The sequence below is a fragment of the Ranitomeya variabilis genome, chromosome 1, assembly GCF_051348905.1.
Source record: "Ranitomeya variabilis isolate aRanVar5 chromosome 1, aRanVar5.hap1, whole genome shotgun sequence".
Lineage (NCBI taxonomy): Eukaryota > Metazoa > Chordata > Amphibia > Anura > Dendrobatidae > Ranitomeya > Ranitomeya variabilis.
Window position 1 is genome coordinate 871,968,081 of NC_135232.1, and position 19,460 is coordinate 871,987,540.

Here is a 19,460-nt window from a genome sequence, read left to right on the forward strand (position 1 = left end):
GCAGCTGAATTCAGAACCACCCAGAGATTAAGGGGAGGAGAGAGACTAAACACAGTGCAGAGAAAGAAAAAAAATGACTTCAGGATTTCTCTTCTCCCTCTTCTGCTGCATTAACACTTTGTGGTCCTGCTGTACTGTTATGGTCCGGTGGTAGGACCTCAAAACTGACCTGACACATATGTCCAGAATATAGGACAAGTTCTGGGGATGTGGCAGCTATACTGACCGCAATCCTGATCCTATCCACACACAATAAAGGCAGCTGTGGAGCGTTCCTAAAATCCTAGACGCCTCGTTCACAGCCTGAGAAACTGACTACCCCTAGAGAGAAAGCAAAGACCTCACTTGCCTCAGAGAAATAACCCCAAAGTTATAGTCAGCCCCCCACAAATAATAACGGTGAGTTAAGGGGAAAAGACAAACGTAGAAATGAAACAGGTTAAGCAAATGAGGCCCGCTAATACTAGATAGACAGAAAATAGATAGGAGTCTGTGCGGTCAGTACAAAAACTATCAAAAATAAACCACGCAGAGAATGCAAGGAACCCCACACCGACTCACGATGTGAGGGGCGGACTCTGCACCCCAGAACTAACCAGCAAGCAAAAATCACATAAAAGCAAGCTGGACTGAACTCATTATATAGTGAGAAACGTTTTCAAGGAAATAATGAGCAAACAAATTTAGCTTCTCCAGCAGGAGACTGGTCACAAGGAATATTCAGGAGAACTCAGAAACAGGACTGAATACACCGACAGCAGGCAACAAATGAAGGGCCAGGTGAATTAAATAGGCCCAGCATAGCAGGAAATGAATCAGCAGAGCCCAGCCAAGACCAGCCATATCGCTAAAGGCCACCAGAGGGAGCCCTAGAACAAACTCACACAGTACCGCTCACGACCACAGGAGGGAGCCCGAGAACGGAATTCACAACAGGAAATACGGCAGCTGTCAAAGTCACATGACCTGTCTATTATGTGTATGTGTGAGCTAATATATACTGCCAGGGGGCAGGACTTCCTGTTGGCTGGGGATTTATCAGGTTGCCAATAGCAACCAATCACAGCTAGCTTCTATTTTGCTACAGTTAATTAATCTGAGCTCTGTTTGGTTAATACAGGCAACAAAGGACATTCTCAGTATAACAAAGCTTGTGTGAGGTAATAGCATGTCAGTTAGGGTGTGTTGGTGGAAAGGCTGATGTCAGTCACATTACCTCTATGTGAGAGGATATAGAAACTGCCAGTTATGGACTATTTTTACCGCAATAATGCCTCATAAGGAAACGAATTCCATGGCACGAATGTCAGCTGATGCGAAAAGAAAAGCTGCATAACGGGCCAATGAAAAATGTGAAGACCGAGAAACAAGGCTGACACACATGAGAACAGCAGCTGCTTCCTCAAGAGCCAATGAACTTTCTGAGCAGAGGGAAGCGAGGCTTGCAGGCAAGAGAACAAGAGCTGCTTCCTCAAGGGCCAATGAACTTTCTGAGGAGAGGGAAGCGAGGCTTGCAGACATGAAAACAAGAGCTGCTTCCTCAAGAGCCAATGAACTTTCTGAGGAGAGGGAAGCAAGGCTTGCAGACATGAAAACAAGAGCTGCATCCTCAAGAGCCAATTAATTTTCTGAGGAGAGGGAAGTGAGGCTTGCAGACATGAAAACAAGAGCTGCTTCCTCAAGGGCCAATTAACTTTCTGAGAGGGAAGCGAGGCTTGCAGACATGAAAACAAGAGCTGCTTCCTCAAGGGCCAATGAACTTTTTGAGGAGAGGGAAGCGAGGCTTGCAGACAAGAGAACAATAACTGCTTCCTCAAGAGCCAATGAATTTTCTGAGGAGAGGGAAGTGAGGCTTGCAGACATGAAAACAAGAGCTGCTTCCTCAAGAGCCAATGAACTTTCTGAGGAGAGGGAAGCGAGGCTTGCAGACATGAAAACAAGAGCTGCTTCCTCAAGAGCCAATGAACTTTCTGAGGAGAGGGAAGCGAGGCTTGCAGACATGAAAACAAGAGCTGCATCCTCAAGAGCCAATTAATTTTCTGAGGAGAGGGAAGTGAGGCTTGCAGACATGAAAACAAGAGCTGCTTCCTCAAGGGCCAATGAACTTTCTGAGAGGGAAGCGAGGCTTGCAGACATGAAAACAAGAGCTGCTTCCTCAAGGGCCAATGAACTTTTTGAGGAGAGGGAAGCGAGGCTTGCAGACAAGAGAACAAGAACTGCTTCCTCAAAAGCCAATTAACTTTCTGAGGAGAGGGAAGCGAGGCTTGCAGATAAGAGAAGAGCTGCTTCCTCAAGGGCCAATGAGTCATCTAAGCAGAGAGGCCGACTTGCCACTAAGAGAATTGTTATTTCTTCCACCAGGGCACAGGAAATGGTACGAGATTTGAAACATGCTGCCTTTTGTTACCAGTCAGACATAAACTATCAGGATAATCCTAAACTTCAGATAGGAAAAATGGATGTGGTCTGCATGTACTGCAGTGTCCTGAAATGGAAAGACTGGCATTTGCTATGTCCATCAACAAGGCTCAAGGACAGTCCTTGAAAGTAGTTGGAATCGATTTACAATCTCCATGCTTTTCTCATGGTCAACTTTATGTGGCCTGCTCAAGAGTTGGAACAGCCAAAAATCTGTTCGTCTTTGCACCTGAAGGAAAAACTAAGAATGTCGTTTATCAAAAGGCTCTCGAATAAGTAGAAGATTACTTCACATTACTTGGCCAATTTAGTTAAATCTGTGTGGAATATCTCTGGTGTTGAAATATATGTTGTGAAATGCTTCTGTTAGCTTAGTTTTTGCCTTTTAATAATTAAGTTTCTATCTATTTGTTTTGTCGTTTTTGTGTGCAGAATAAATTTTTGTTAACACATTCTATTTTGCTAACAGCAGTTATTAACCCGGGCAATGCCGGGTAGTACAGCTAGTTCTAAATATTTTTCTATCCACTGGCTAACACGGTACCAAGATACAGTATACATCTTTCCTGTTAGAAGAGTTCAATCGTTCATCAAAACTGACTGTGCTCGAGGCAATTCCTTTATACCCTGAAATTGTTAGAGATGTTGCCCATGTGGTTACTGCTTTACCACCAACCCTAGTGTAGAGAGGTTGTTCCCTAGCCTTAAAATAATTAGGCCAGATTTTAGGTCATCTATGAAGGAGGATCTGATGGTGGCGATACTATTTATCAGAACAAATTCATAGACTGCACAAAATGCTATTTAGTACGTTTTTGTTGAAAACTGTTTTTCCCACTTACTGCATAGTGCATAATTTGTAAAAATGCAAAAGTTTTTTTGTTCTAAAGTTGTATTCCAATAAATATATTTTATGTTCTATCTAAATGGCTTGATTATTGTATCATAATAAAGATTAAAAGCCTGATGTTCTCATTTTACTACAGTAAATTTATCACTTAAACACGAGCCATGTATGAGGAGTCGGAGTCGTGGGAATTGAGGAGTCTGAGTTGGAGTCGGAGGTTTGGCTTACCAACTCCACAGCCCTGATGTTATTCCCATTCCAGTTTTTTTGCATACCAATTGTTAAGAAAAAAAAAAAATCGCAGAAACTTGTCCATTTTTGACACAAGTGTTTGGGTGCATGAAAATTCTTGGACAGAACACATGGCATCAGTGAGCAGTGCATGTGTCGTTTTTTACATACGTGAAAAATCATGGACATTAGAATGAGGCCTTAGATTCATATTCCAATACACTTTGCAAGCTGAGTGGCGTAATAGAAAATGCATTCAATTTCATCAATACAACCACCCAATATACCCTTTTAAAGAGAATACAGTTACTGTATATGAAAAAGTTTGGGCACCCCTATTAATCTTAAGCTTAATGTTTTTTAAAAATTGTTTTTTTTTGCAACAGCTATTTCAGTTTCATATATCTAATAACTGTTGGACACAGTAATGTTTCTGCCTTGAAATGAGGTTTATTGTACTAACAGAAAATGTGCAATCCGCATTCAAGCAAAATTTGACAGGTGCATAAGTATGGGCACCCGTATCATTTTCTTGTTTTAAATACTCCTACCTACTTTTTACTTACTAAAGCACTTTTTTTGGTTTTGTAACCTCATTGAACTTTGACCTTCATAGCCAGGTGTATGCAATCATGAGAAAAGCTACTTAAAGTGGCCACTTGCAAGTTGTTCTCCTGTTTAAATCTCCTCTGAAGAGTGGCATCATGGGCTCCTCAAAACAACTGTCAAATGATCTGAAAACAAAGATTATTCAACATAGTTGTTCAGGGGAAGGATACAAAAAGCTGTCTCAGAGATTTAACCTGTCAATTTCCACTGTGAGGAACATAGTAAGGAAATGGAAGAACACAGGTACAGTTCTTGTTAAGGCCAGAAGTGGCAGGCCAAGAAAAACATCAGAAAGGCAGAGAAGAAGAATGGTGAGATCAGTCAAGGACAATCCTCAGACCACCTCCAGAGAGCTGCAGCATCAACTTGCTGCAGATGGTGTCACTGTGCATCGGTCAACTATACAACGCACTTTGCACAAGGAGAAGCTGTATGGGAGAGTGATGCTAAAGAAGCCGTTTCTGCAAGCACGCCACAGAGTCGGCTGAGGTATGCAAAAGCACATTTGGAGAAGCCAATTTCTTTTTGGAAGAAGGTCCTGTGGACTGATGAAACCAAGATTGAGTTGTTTGGTCATACAAAAAGGCGTTATGCATGGCGGCAAAAAAACACAGCATTCCAAGAAAAATACTTGCTACCCACAGTAAAATTTGGTGGAGGTTCCATCATGCTTTGGGGCTGTGTGGCCAATGCCGGCACCGGGAATCTTGTTAATGTTGAGGGACGCATGGATTCCTCTCAGTATCAGCAGATTCTTGACAATAATGTTCATGAATCAGTGACAAAGTTGAAGTTACGCAGGGGATGGATCTTTCAGCAAGACAAGGATCCAAGACACCGCTCCAAATCTAATCAGGCATTCATGCAGAGGAACAATTACACTGTTCTGGAATGGCCATCCCAGTCCCCAGACCTGAATATCATTCAACATCTGTGGGATCATTTGAAGAGGGCTGTCCATGCTCGGCGACCATCAAACTTAACTGAACTGGAATTGTTTTGTAAGGAGGAATGGTCAAAAATACCTTCATCCAGGATCCAGGAACTCATTAACAGCTACAGGAAGCGACTAGAGGCTGTTATTTTTGTAAAAGGAGGATCTACTAAATATTAATGTCACTTTTCTGGTGAGGTGCCCATACTTATGCACCTGTCAAATTTTGTTTGAATGCAGAGTGCACATTTTCTGTTAGTACAATAAACCTCATTTCAAGGCAGAAACGTTACTGTGTCCAACAGTTATTAGATATATGAAACTGAAATAGCTGTTGCAAAAAAAAAAACAATTTTTAAAAAAACATTAAGCTTAAGATTAATAGGGGTGCCCAAACTTTTTCATATAACTGTATGCCACCAATTTTTTGCTAGTCCGAGAGAAGCATGATGTAGGGGTAGAGCAATGTATCACAGATTGGGCTGATGATGCAGGTTTGCTAAAATCCACTTTATCTGCTGCAGATCTACCAGTCCTCTGAATGCTGAGCTCTGCATAACCCCGCCCACACCAATGATTGACCGCTTTCTGTGTGTACACTGTGTATAGGCAGAAAGCTGCCAGTGGTGGAGTTATACAAATCCCATGAATATGCCGGACTATATGGCAGTAGGCTAGCCGCAGCGCTAACATCCTGATTACTTATATATCTGAAGGCGGGGAGTGACTCCAGCACTGATTGGGCGCTGGGATCACATGCCATAACCTCACGAGCCTCAGGAAAGCGAATTCCAACAATGCTGGACCAGCGCCTACATTGGAGGAGAGTATGGGTATGTGCACACGTTGCAGATTTCCTGCAGATCTGCAGCGTTTTTTCCGCGAAGAAACGCTGCAGATCCGCAAGTGATTTACAGTAGAATGTAAGTCAATGGCAAAAAAAATTACTGTGCTAATGGTGAGGGAAAATCTGCATGGAAAATGCAGCAGATTCAAAAAAGGACCACGTCAATTCTTTTTGCAGATCTGCTGCGTTTCTGCACCCATTCCATAATAGAAATCTGCAGGGGGAAAAAAAGGAAGAAATCCGCACAAAAATCTGCAACGTGTGCACATACCAAAAAAAGGAGCAGATTCTGACCTGCGTTTTCTGCCAAGAAATGCAGAATCTATGGGAATCTCCACCCTATGGGAGGTGGAGCCGCATATTCATCACTGTAATAAGCGGCACCACGTGACTGCTTACAGGACAGGCTGCCGGCGCTGAGAGGAAGCATCGCGGGAGCTGGGTATTTTAATGCAAGCTGGCAGGCGCACAGGGGGTGGGAGGCAGGAGGTGACCACGAACGTTATTTTAAACACACAAAAAAAAACTTGATTTTTCATTCCTTCTCTCCAGCGAATGCTGCTGGGGAGAAAGAATGAATGCCGGCTTCAGCACCACACGCAGGGGGGACAGCGCTTATCTCTAGTGCTGTTTCTCCTGCGGCAGTACTTGCACACGGAGGAGAGTGCACACTATTCTCCGTGTGCACGTGTACAGGACGCTTTGCGGACCGTGCTGCAGGAGACATGTAGACATGTCTCCGTGTTTTGCACACAGCCCGCGAAAAATCACTGACATGTGCAGACACATTGATTTTAATGTGTCTACGTGTGTCAGTGTCTCCGGTACGTGAGGAAACTGTCACCACACGTACCGGAGCCACTGATGTGTGAAACAGGCCTTAAAAGGGATGATGCAACTACAATTAGGATTACATCATCGGAGCTGAGTTGCCGGTGTTTGATTGCTCACCCTAAGGGTATGTGTCCACGTTCAGGATTGCATCAGGATTTGGTCAGGATTTTCCATCAGAATTTGTAAGCCAAAACCAGGAGTGGAACAATTAGAGGAAAAGTATAATAGAAACATATGCTCCACTTATGCATTTATCACCCACCCCTGGTTTTGGCTTACAAATACTGATGGAAAATCCTGACCAAATCCTGATGCAATCCTGAACGTGGACACACACCCTTAGAATACTGAAGGCTCAATAGACTAAATAGATGGTGTAAGACTAGCTACTAACAATGCAATAATGATGAGGAAATAATAAAGAAGCAATTGCTCTATAAACCTGATTGAAAGGTGTCAGAAGTAATTACAACCTCCTCTGGATATTGAAAATTAGAATCATTCAGCAAATTTAAGCATATTTGTTTTCAACAACATAAAAATAGGGAAGTTCAACTGTTCTAGTCTGAACCAATGTGGCTGTAGAACTATGTAATTAGAGACTGTGCAGAAGGAATTTTGGTTCTTATTTTTTATTCCAAAAACCAGCACATTTCTCCACTGTGTTCTTCAACAAATATATGAACTTGTTTTGGCATTCATACTTTTGCCTTCAGCTTTGTAAGAGGCGTAAAACTTGTGCCAAAAGTTACTGGGTTCTCCACTCTCAGGACAAGCCTATTTTTATATGAATTAGTCACACTTGTGAAATAAAAATAGCATATACTCACCATCGCCAGCGATGTCGCCGTCACGTTATGCCACGTGAGCCCTGCAGCCCATCATCTGCCACTTTCTGGTTGCTACGTTCTCACTGCTTCCACTTGTCTGACATTCATCTGAGGCAAGTGAGAGCGCAGCGGCCTAATGGTGGCCACTGATTGGCTAGAGGGCTCACCCGCATAACCGTGCCACAACTGACCGCCGATGACATTGCTGGAACAGCATCGGGCATATGTTATCTTTATTTTGCATGTCACATGTCCTTTATTTAAAAATGGGTTCTCTAGGTAGTGGATCCTAATGGAAAAAGAGGAAATACTTTTTTTTTTGTTCCTGTTTCCACATGATTTCTGCTTTATGGCACTAAATATCCTGAAGCTTTGGGGGAAAGATTAAATGTTTGTCGTTTCATAGATTACAATTCCCCCAAATACCTTTCTGAGTGATTAGGGCATCTTTCAGTCAGTAATAAGGGGGTCAAGTTAGGCTACTTTCACACTTGCGTCGGTACAGGGCTGTCGCAATGCGTCAGGCCGACGTACATTGTGAAATAAATGCACAACGGGGGCAGCGGATGCAGTTTTTCAACGCATCCGCTGCCCCATTGTAAGGTCCGGGGAGGAGGGGGCGGAGTTTCAGCCGCACATGCGCGATCGGAAATGGCGGACACGACGCACAGCAAAAACAATACATGGAACGTTTTTTGTGCTGATGGTCCGCCAAAACACGACGCATCCGTCGCACGACGGATGCGACGTGTGACAATCCGTCGCTAATGCAAGTCTATGGAGAAAAAAAACATCCTGCGGGCAACTTTGCAGGATGCGTTTTTTCTCCAAAAAGACGCATTGTGACGGACATTACCCGACGCTAGTGTGAAAGTAGCCTTAAGCATCTGTATTTTCTTCTATACCCAGTCCTCCCATACTTATACTTTGTAGAACTCCATCATTGCTATTTCTGCATGGTGCCCCCCCCTCCCATTAGTAAGAGTTTAAAGGAAGAAGTGGACCTTACAGTATCCAAACATTCCATCTGCAACACGTCCAGTACCACATACAGAAGAACTTGCCGGTTCCAAAAGCACCAGAAACACTTTGGGTATGTACACACGTCGATGGAACCTCTGCAGATTTTTCCGCACCTGTTTTTGTAAATCCGCAGGTAAACCGCACTGCAGATTAACCGCGGTTTTTGTGCCGATTCCTATTATGGAGCAGGTGTAAACCGCTGCGGAATCCGCACAAAGAATGAACATGCTGCGGAATAAACAGCGCAGCGTTTCTGGGCAGTTTTTCCCGCAGCATGTGCACTGCGGATTTTGTTTTCCATAGGTTTACATGGTACTGTAAAACTCATGGAAAACAGCTGCGAATCCGCAGCGTCAAAACCACTGCGGATCCGCAGCAAAATCCGCAATGTGTGCACATACCCTTTCGGTCAAATGAGGATGATGGGGGCACTTGGTGTCATGAAGCATCGTCGTCTCACGACCCAGACTCTGTCAGCAACCTCAAGTGAACCACGCCTTATAACACAAAGTGAACTGAATGATCTTGTTAGGATTTGCATTTGCACAAAAGTAAGGCTGAGCTCTTAGGTTCCAGTCTACAGTGGAATTTTCTAGCAATGTTTTTCAACCGTGATAAAGATCTTGTACAATACTTCTTCATGGAAGGCAATCTTGTAGCAAGCAACATAACAGTTTAACAGAAGCTCTAAAGACATGCTATAATCCAGAGGAAGGGAGGCTCCTCATCCATTCAAAACAAGCAGTCTTGCTGCATAATGGCAATGCGCTACCTTCAGTTCCAGTTGGTTATGCAGTCCATGTAAAAGAAACCTATGACAATATTAAACAGCTGTTGGGGTACCTGAACTATGTGTGGCTACACAAAGTACTACTGTCTTCTGTAAGAATGATATAGTCGTGCAAGAGAAAAATCACTATAATAGACTGGCCTCTCTGACACTCACTTCAGCCTTGGAGTAAAAATGGCCTGCATCCAGAACTTCTTGACCCATATGAGATTTTGTTACCACCATTGCATATCAAGATGGGCCTAATGAAGAACTTTGCAAAGGCAATGGGTAAAAAACGCAAAAGCATTTCATTGCTAAATTTCCAAGGTTGAGTGCAGCAAAGATAAAGGAAGGAGTCTTTATTGGACCTCAGATTCGTGAGCTTCTTTAAGATAAGGAATCTCTCCACTTGCTGCAAGACAGGGAAAAGCAGATAACTATGAAGAGCTGGTATAAAATCTTCTCAAAACATAGAGAGATCTTGGCTGTAAACACATCCTTAAAGATTTATTTCTACATTCACATCTAGACCTTTTTCCACCAAACTGCAGAGCAGTGAGCAACAAGCATGAGAGATTTCACCAAGATATTGTGGCTATGGAGAAAATATATAAAAGAAAATGGAAACAATCAATGCTTCCAGATTACTGTTATACAATTGTAAGAGACGAGCTGATGCAGGAGTACAAGAGACAAGCAAAAAAGTTGTCACTGAATAAGGACCAAATTTCGTAATTTCTGTAACTTTCAAATTGGTGATAGCGTTAAGACATGTTCTAGTTATTTGAATTACGTTTTCACTAAATAAAATAGCATGATAAAATATTCTGCATCTTTATATTTGCAAAAATAAAGTTTCAAAGTTCTGAAACGTTTATACATTGATTATATGTAGCAGTAAAGGAAAACCGCTGATATGGAAACAAGAGCCAACTAAAAATTTTCATTGTCAGATTTGAATTCAGGAGCTCAAAATCATTAAGAAATGGCTCATTTCATAACTGAAGCGGACAATTTTTGAAAATAAGTAGAACAGTGTAAGCTGAATTGTAAAAAATATATTTAAATATCACTTTTCACTCCCAAAGCAGCAGCTTCATCATCATCATTCCTAGTTCAATATAACAAGCAATCATAATAAAAATTTTCCTACTAAAGACGTTTTTAGAACATGACCTAATTCTCCAGGCACAGCAGTAGAAACACATTTAGAGTTAAACTCCGCATAGGTTATAGGGGTTGTCTACTACTGAGCAATCCCTGCAAAATCAATTTATGACCCCAACTGGAAATAAAAGCAACGTATACTTCTTGATGTGCCATATGACCGCTCATCAATATTCTGTCAGTGGACGGAAAATTAAATGCTGCAGCAGTCATGTGACGTCATATAACTGGCTGCCGACATCACTGGAAGGACATCTGCCCTCTTATGGAGTCCTGGAGTGATCACCGTGAACCTGATACCTGGCTGCCCAATCCCCGTAAACCATGCATCAGACATAGGCTGAATGAACTCAGCCAGATATGTCTGACTTAAAAGATGCGTAGTTTCAAAGAAAAACAGATTTTAAAAGCCGCCGAGGACCGAGGCAGGTGAGACTAATTGCAAAGACAAATCTCCGGCAGTTTCTCCCCAACAGCTGCCAATGACTAACAGGTCTCTCTCTATGTGCACATGCAGAATAAGACCTGTCACTCAAGGGTAGCCGGCAGCAAGAAGCTGCTGAGGACTTGGTGTCTGACTAGTCGCACGTGTGGCTTGGTCCCTGACAGCTTTTAAATTGTTATGATGTCTAACAATCCTTTAAATGACTTTTTCCACTATTTGATCCCATTTCCAAAGTCCTAACAATCATTTTTCTAATAAACCTTTATACCTGGAGTGCTCCTAGTAGCGCATCTCTGTGTAGGTCACAACCCTTTGTCTTGCACTACAGATTCCTGCCGTTACTTCAAGTCTGGTCACCGGAATCAGAAGAAATGATAAGAGGACCTCACGGATGTGGGCAGAGAAGCTTTTCAATGATTGACAGGAGTCTGTGCACACATGTTCACATCATTGACCACCATCCTCTTCACAGATCCAGACTATCCAAAGCATCGGCAGGATCCATGCAGAGGACAGGAAGCCTGATCTGAGCTTGGCAATGCACAATGCTCCAGAGCGCTGGCGCTTTCAGCTGACAAATGCAGTAATATGCTTTCTACTGACAAGCAGCATAGTGCATCACTTGCCACCCTGACTGGGTCGCTGCTCCAAAGCATAGGCAGGATCTGAGCAAAGGGTTGTGAAGCCAGAATCCTGCCAATCACTAAAAGGCAGCTGCGCCCAAATAAGTGACATCCTCTCGTCATTTCATCCGATGCCCAAAGCAGAAGTAACAGTAGGACGAATTGTCTACATGACAACAAAGGGTTAGGTGACCCACAAACAAATGCACTCACTGCAGCTGCGCAGGTAATAAAAGCATGTTTTAAACAGTGATTATTGTGAATAGTCCTTTTAGAAGGGGGACAAATTGTAATGGAAAATCCTTTAAGTGTTCTTAAGTAGGTACCAGATGAAAGGACTTTAAAAAAAAAAAAAAAAAATAATAATAAAAGTTGCAGATACAAAGTCGACAGTCAAAACCATTCTTGCCATATTTAGATGAACACTACCTTAGGTTTCTACAGCGGGTGAAGTATTGAACACGTCGCCAGTTTTATAAGTAAATATATATCTATATTTCATTGACATGAAATTCTCATCAGATGTCTAACAACCCATCCAATCCACACAGGCAAAGAAATCAATCCATAGATGTCCATAAGTTAAGCCTTGAGTAATAATGAGAAATAACATGTACAAAGAATTGAACGCACAAAGAACAAAAAAAAAAAAGTGTCATGACATCAGCTGCAATCAGTAGGCATGAGCAGACCCATGGAAGTTCGGGTTCTGGTACCTGACCAAACTTTATTCCATAGATCAGTTCGGGTAGCAGAACTGTGCCTGAACTCTCAGCCAGTAGAGTGAAAAGAATTTTCAGAAGTTGATCGTGAGCCAAGGACCACCGTAAAGACCTGGAATCAGCAGGTACAACTGTTTCAAAGAAAACTATAAGTAATGCACTCAACATCCATGGCCACACAAGACTCCAGTGCTGAACAAAAAGCATTCAAGCATGTTTAAAGGGAATCTGTCACCACAATTTGACCTATCTGAACTATTCACATGGGAACATAGGCTTTAAACAGCTGAACACAGTCCTACCTGTGTGTCTCTTATCAGCTGTGTTTTTGTTGAGAAATCATCTTTTATCACTTTATATAAGTGACCTCTTCCAGGCTCCGAGGAAGATGGTGTCTGGAGATAACTCTGCCCCCAGAGCTTATTTTAGATATAAGGGGAGTTACCAGTGATGTGACATGGTTACCAGTGTGATGCAAAAAGCAGCAAAATTGTGTTTGCAAGACGACAAATTTATTTTCTCCTGTTCTGTGTTGGTCACTTGTCTCGCACTGGGAACGTTTACTTCATGTAAAACATGCTCTGGAGGCAGAGTTATCTCCAGGCACCATCTGCCCTGAAGCCTGGAAGAGGTCACTTATATAAAGTGATAAATGATTATTTCTCAGCAACAACACAGCTGATAGACACACAGACGACTGTTTTCGCAGTCTATAACCTGTATGGCCATATTAATAGTTTAGATGTGGTGACAGATTCCTTTTAAAGTTTGCGAAAACATTTAGACAAGCCTGTAAAATACTCAGATTATAGTATGGTAATATGAGACCAATGTTGAACTCTTTGGATGCCATAATACACACCATGTTTGGAAGCCAAAAGCAGGAGTCGGGTAAGCCAAACCTCAGACTCCTCAATTTCCCCGACTACCGTACCCACAGCCCTGCCTCACTACTGAGCATGTACATAAAGTGCAGCACAGATTCATCTCACCTAAACCTCCGACCCCACAGCACTGCCTCACTACTGAACATGTACATGAAGTGCAGCACAGATTCATCTCAACTAAAATAGATGAAAAAATATTCATCACATACTGCATTGTACTGCTGTACTCAATTCATTATATAATTCTGAGTCGGTGATGCACCAAGATATCCTTGATAAAAATCTACTGTTATTTAACATGGTGATGAGATGAAATGAGGGTGGACATTTCAGCAAGGCAATTCTCCCAAACACAGCAAAAAAAAAAATTCAATTAGTTTCAGAGAAAATCACCTGACCTGAATGCAATATAAAATTTACAGAAGGATCTAAAGTTCAGAGTTCATAGAAGGAGCCCACAAAACCTTAACAATTTGATGAGTGCTTGTGTGGAAGAATAGGCCAAATTCACACCCGAGCAATGCATGTGACTAGTTTCTCCAAACAGGAGGGGTCTTGTAGCGGTCATCACCAACAAAGGCTTGTGTATGAAGTGTTAAATACATTTTCGAAAGCGTGTTCAATATTTTCCCCTGTGTCATTTCGCATTATTACACATAATTTATGGACATCTGTGGTTTGAATGCTTTGCCTGTCTGAATTGGATGGGTTGCTACAGATATCTTTCAATAATTTCATGTCAATAGCACCTTTAGAAAAATGTATACTTACAAAACAGGGTGACGTGTTCAATACTTATTTAACCCAATGTATGCCAATGTGTACAAAAGGCTAGAAATGAGGATACGTTGTTGCCATTTTGAAGGGAGTGATTCCTCTTATAGAAAAAAAAAATGACAAATCTAGTTGTCTAAAAGACAATTCACTGTACATCTTTTATTTACAGTTTTGTACACCGTCTTAATATTAATGGTGACTGCTTTGCTACTTGAGCCATTTTTTCTTGTATAACCAAAGCAAAATATAGTCTAATACAATGTGTTAAAATATGCAACAGGATACAAAAAAAAGGAAAAAAAGAAAACAAAGGCATACTATTTCTAGTAAGGATTAAGGAATGTCATTATGATGTACATCAAAAAAAATTCCACATTTATGTTTAAGAAATCACAGAAACAGATCACCGATTCTACTGAAATGCATAAACTTGCAGCAAAGCTTTGTAATGGCATACAAAATAAAAATTAAATTAAAGAAGGTTTCGAAACACACAAAAAAATAACACTTTTATTCAACCAATTTGCTTTTTTTATCCCCCAGATCCATCACCAAATGTTACATGAACTTAAAAAAAAAAACTAAAAAAAAAAAAAAAATCAGAATATCACTAATGTTATCAAGGAGGGAACAAATAAATTAAACCTAGCAGCCAACATCAGCACAAAATACAGCCAGAACAATGCTGTTAAAATGAGAAAAAAAAAATAAAACAAACCATGAATCGCTAGATAAGTTTGAATGCATTTTAATCCTCCGCCTTGCAAATCAGCAAACTATTGTAAGTGCATACAATGCAAATGTAAAGATTCATTTTCCTGTGGGAGTTGCAAGGGCACACTCTGGATAATATGTCTGTAATTGTAGGGAGGCAAAAATAATTTCTATTATTGAGTTAACCGGGCAACCTATGAGATAACTGGGAGGAAGGACATTTGAACATTGAAATGTTCTGATTGGGCAACTTATTTTATGAAAAATAAGATTAAAAAAATAAAATGTGAGGAAATTTGAACATAGCACAAGACAAAAGGCGAATGACTTCACAATTCTTAGCAATATTGAGGTGGAAATCAATTTTTTTATGCAGTCCACTCTGCTTTTGTAGAGGCTTTGGTACAGCTCCCAAGTCGTGATTGCTTGACGCAGTCTCCTACTCAGAAGGCGTCTTCTTAAACAACAAATCTATTCTTAGTGGTGGAGCCGCTCTTAGTAGCCGTGTCTGCATGGGACTGGTATCCAAGCACTACTTTTGGGGGAAGTCCTAACCTTTCCTTGTAAACTCTCCTGGAAAAAAAAATAAAATGGGTCAATATCAGACATACATTGTTTAAAAAAAACAACAGTATATATAATATGTATATACATATTTGGGCTCAGCGGTGGCTTTTGCATGTGTATCAGTGAGACCCACAGCAAGTAGTGGTTATTTTCCTTTATTTTGTATCATTCTTAGGCTACTGTCACATATCAGGTTTTTTGCATCAGGCACAATCCTGCGAATTTAAAAAAAAAAACAGATCTGTTTTTTCTCAGAGCTGTATTAGCGCCAGATTGTGCCTGATGTCCCATCATTTCATCCGGTTTTTGCCGGTCTGGCGGCCGGAGAAAACATCCAGAGGAACTTTTTTGTTGCGGCAAAAAACCTGATGGCACCGTCCGGCTTTTCTGACAATGGATACCTATGAGAGCCAGATACACCACATGACGATGTCCGGCCTCCAAACTGCGCATGGCCTGTTCTCTCTCTCTTTTTACTATTGATGCTGCCTATGCAGCATCAATAGTAAAAAGATATAATGTAAAAAATAACAAAAATAAAAAAATCATGATATTCTCACCTTCCTGCGTCCCCCGCAGCCTTCCCACTCTTCGCGATGCTCCCGGTCCCAGTAATGCATCGCGGCAATGACCACAGATGATGTGCGGTCTCACGAGACCGCTACGTCATCACAGGTAACTGCCGCGATGCATTACTGGGACTAGAAGCATCGCGAAGAGTGGGAAGGCTGCGGGGGACGCAGGAAGGTGAGAATATCACGATTTTTTACATTATATCTTTATCACGGATCCAGAAGAAAAGCTGATCCGGCGCAATCAGTGTGCACACTAATTGCACCCGGATTCAGCAATCCGTCCCACCACCGGATTATGCGTGACGGATGTGTGAAAGTAGCCTTACTCTTGTCAAGACCTGGAAAATCCCCGTAAGCTGCGCACGCATGTTGTGCCTTTGGGGTGGATGTTTCTGCACGATTGCCTTAGATTTTACGCTTTTCCAAGGGAAAGGGTGAAACCTGCACTGAATTTTGCACAACGCATTGACATGCTGCAAATTTTATAATTTTCTCAGCGGGTCAATTTCTGCAAAGCAATTTTCAGCAACAGGTAGAGGACATTTCCCAAATCTCATTTGCTTAGCTGGTATCGTATTATGTAAATCCGAGCAGAGAAAGCTGTCACAGACTAGACCAATGCCAGTCATTGAGGACTGGCTGCGCCAGACTTTACATCTGCTGCTGCATTCTTCTTACATTGCTGTGTATATAATAGCAGCCCAGATCACCCCATGCTGCACCCTCCATTTCCCCACTATCAGCTCAGAAAGTTTGTAGTTTTACAGGTCTGTCAAAGTAGTGTGACTTCACTGCTACCTGTAGACAATTGATCACACACTGACATTCTCCCTTAAGAGCTCCCATAGACTTTCACCATCCGGGCAGTCTGTGTAGTGACAGCCTAAGGCTGCCGTCACACTAGCAGTATTTGGTCAGTATTTTACATCAGTATTTGTAAGCCAAAACCAGGAGTGGAACAATTAGAGGAAAATTATAATAGAAACATATGCACCACTTCTGCATTTATCACCCACTCCTGGTTTTGGCTTACAAATACTGATGTAAAATACTGACCAAATACTGCTAGTGTGACGGCAGCCTAAGACGTGTCTGCACGTGCAGCACAGCTCCAGTAGTCAGACACCCAGAGTGCCCACACCCTGTATACCCGACACTAAAGCGCTGGCACACACATTTTTAAAACTTTTCCAGCTTTACAAAAATTGACATTTTATTTAAAAACACAACACAAAACTCAACTGAACACATCACATTTGCTATAACATAATCACATATAATCCTTAAACATGTTATAACTTACCCTATATGTGTAACAGCGTCCCTGTTTTCACATTCAGTAGTCCAAATTGCTATTTTATCTCCTTTTGCTCTAACATTTACAACGGCTCCACATATATCATCACTGTAGTCATCAAAGGACTCTCCAATAAGGCACATGAGCTAAAAAATAAAATAAAAAAATACACTGAAATAGTAACTACAGTTTGCATTTTTTTTTCTAAACCCATTGTAGAAGAGATAAAATAAAATAAAAACTTTGTAAGAGAAAAATCCTTTTGGCTGTTTAGCAACCACTATCGTTCACTCTGAAGTACTGCTAAAAAAAAGTCAATTTGGAAAACGACATTAGCCTGCAGGGCTCATCTGCAAGTAAATAGCATTACAATGCTGACTGGTTTCCTTCCTTAAAGTGCGGCTACTGGGATAAAATGAACTTATTTCCTCCTGGAAGCCGCCAGCTTTCAGTTAGAGGCATGCTTGGGGCAGCTGTGAGCAGTGGCTGTAAACACGCTCTGGCACTTCTCTGCAGCACATCTGCGCACGGCGAGCTGTCAATAGAGGTGGCAGGGCGCGTTTACTGCTGCCGCTCATAGTATACTGAGTGAGCAGTAACTATAGCTGCTCTGTGCACCACCTCCATGACTGAAAGCTGCCGGCACTCTGGAGGAAATAAGTCGATTTACTCCCGGTAACCGCAATTCCAGTAAGGCTGGACATACACAGGAGATCTCTGCCAGCCAAATAATGCTTTCATTTGGCTGACTCCCCATACACAGGAGCACTAGCTATGAGACGGTTAAAATGGAAGCTTATCTCAGGGAGAGTAATGCGACTGTCAGTCCAAAATCTGATATGCTCAATCGATAACTCCACCAAGCCAAAACTCTAATCAGAGCAGATTGCCATTGCGTATTTTGGTGCAGAAAAACATTGCGGCATATTTGTACACGGGAACATGGATTCGAATATTTGTTGCATTTTTTCGTTGCAATTCACTACAAAGAAAAAAGGCATAAAGATTGTTCACACATTGCGTTTTGCCTCCAAAAAAATGCAGCATTTCACAATACCAGCAAAGAAAGTGAGATTCCAGAAGTCTCATGCACACGATGCTTATTTTTCCTTGCAGACTTGAAGCAGTGTCAAATCTGCAATAGGTCCATTCTTTCAGCATTCTTCACCCAATGAAGTAAAAAATAAATAAATAAATATTGGGTGAAAAAAATAAAATATATCTATTATAAATCTCTCTATGATCCTTTTGGATTTCATGAAAAACATTCTGTTGTAAAAACTACCTAGAAAATTAATTCTCAAAGTCAGTACAATTACAGTGAGACCAAAATTTTTATTTCCTCTTCTAGTGGTGAGAAAAATTCAGAAATAAAACAAAACAAATAAACAAAAAGCTTAACTTCTTTTTACAGCTATAGTTATGTGTGAGGACTTTTTTTACACCATTTTGGTGCACAGATGATGACTATTTTTTATTATAAGTGCAGCGATCGAAAAAAGGGCAATTTTGACTTCCGTTTTTTTATCCCTTATTTTTGGTGTTTAACCGCTTTGAGCGGGCCATTTTCCGTTTGTTTCTTTGCAGTCCTTCCCAGGGCCGTAACTTTTTTTTATTTTTCTGTCAATATGGCAGTTTGAGGGCATGTTTTGTGCAGGACGAGCTGTACTTTTGACCACCACTGATTTTACCATATAGTGTACTGGAAAACAGGAAAAAAATCCAAACGTGATGAAAAGTTCAACAAATGCTAAAACTGACCTACTGCTATGATTCTCCAGGTCATTACAAGATTACAGACACCAAACATGTCTAGGTTCTTTTTTTATTTAAGTGGTGAAAAAAATATTGTCATTTTCAGAGATGCCGTTTCATCTCCATTTTTCAGGATCTGGGGTTCAGTCAGGGTTTTTGTTTTTTTTTTGGGGGGGGGGGGCAACAAGCTGAGGTTTTTATTGATACCATTTTGATGTAGATATGATCTTTTGATCGCCAGTTTTCACTATTTCGCGGTGATTAAAAAAACAATTCTGGCATTTCGATTTCTTCTCATTACACCGTTTACCGATCGGATTCATTATTTTTATATATTGCTAGATCGGGCAATTCTGAACGCGGTAATAGCAAATATGTATTTTGTTAATGGTTTTAATTTGAATGGGGCAAATAGGGGGTGATTTGAACTATTTTTTTTTTTTTAAACATTTTTTTTTTTTTTTTTTAAACTTTACACTTGGGAGTCTCCATGGGAGACTAGAAGCAGCGATCATCCTGCTCTGTGTACTGGAAATGCTCACTTGCTATGAGCGCCAACCACTGGGTGGCACTCAGCTATCCGGCA

The 19,460-nt window shown here is 41.2% G+C and overlaps 1 protein-coding gene across 1 annotated transcript in view; it reads right to left on the bottom strand.

Moving 5' to 3' along the window:
* Positions 1-14,095: 14,095 nt before the first annotated feature.
* EIF4E (eukaryotic translation initiation factor 4E) overlaps positions 14,096-19,460 on the bottom strand; it is a 42,361-nt gene continuing 36,996 nt past the window's right edge. The window contains exons 6-7 of the mRNA XM_077277454.1: positions 17,126-17,265; positions 14,096-15,253 (exon numbers count right to left, since the gene is read on the bottom strand). Coding sequence (XP_077133569.1) covers positions 15,139-15,253; positions 17,126-17,265 — 255 coding nt within the window. The 3' untranslated portion in view covers positions 14,096-15,138. The remainder of the gene's footprint in view (positions 15,254-17,125; positions 17,266-19,460) is intronic.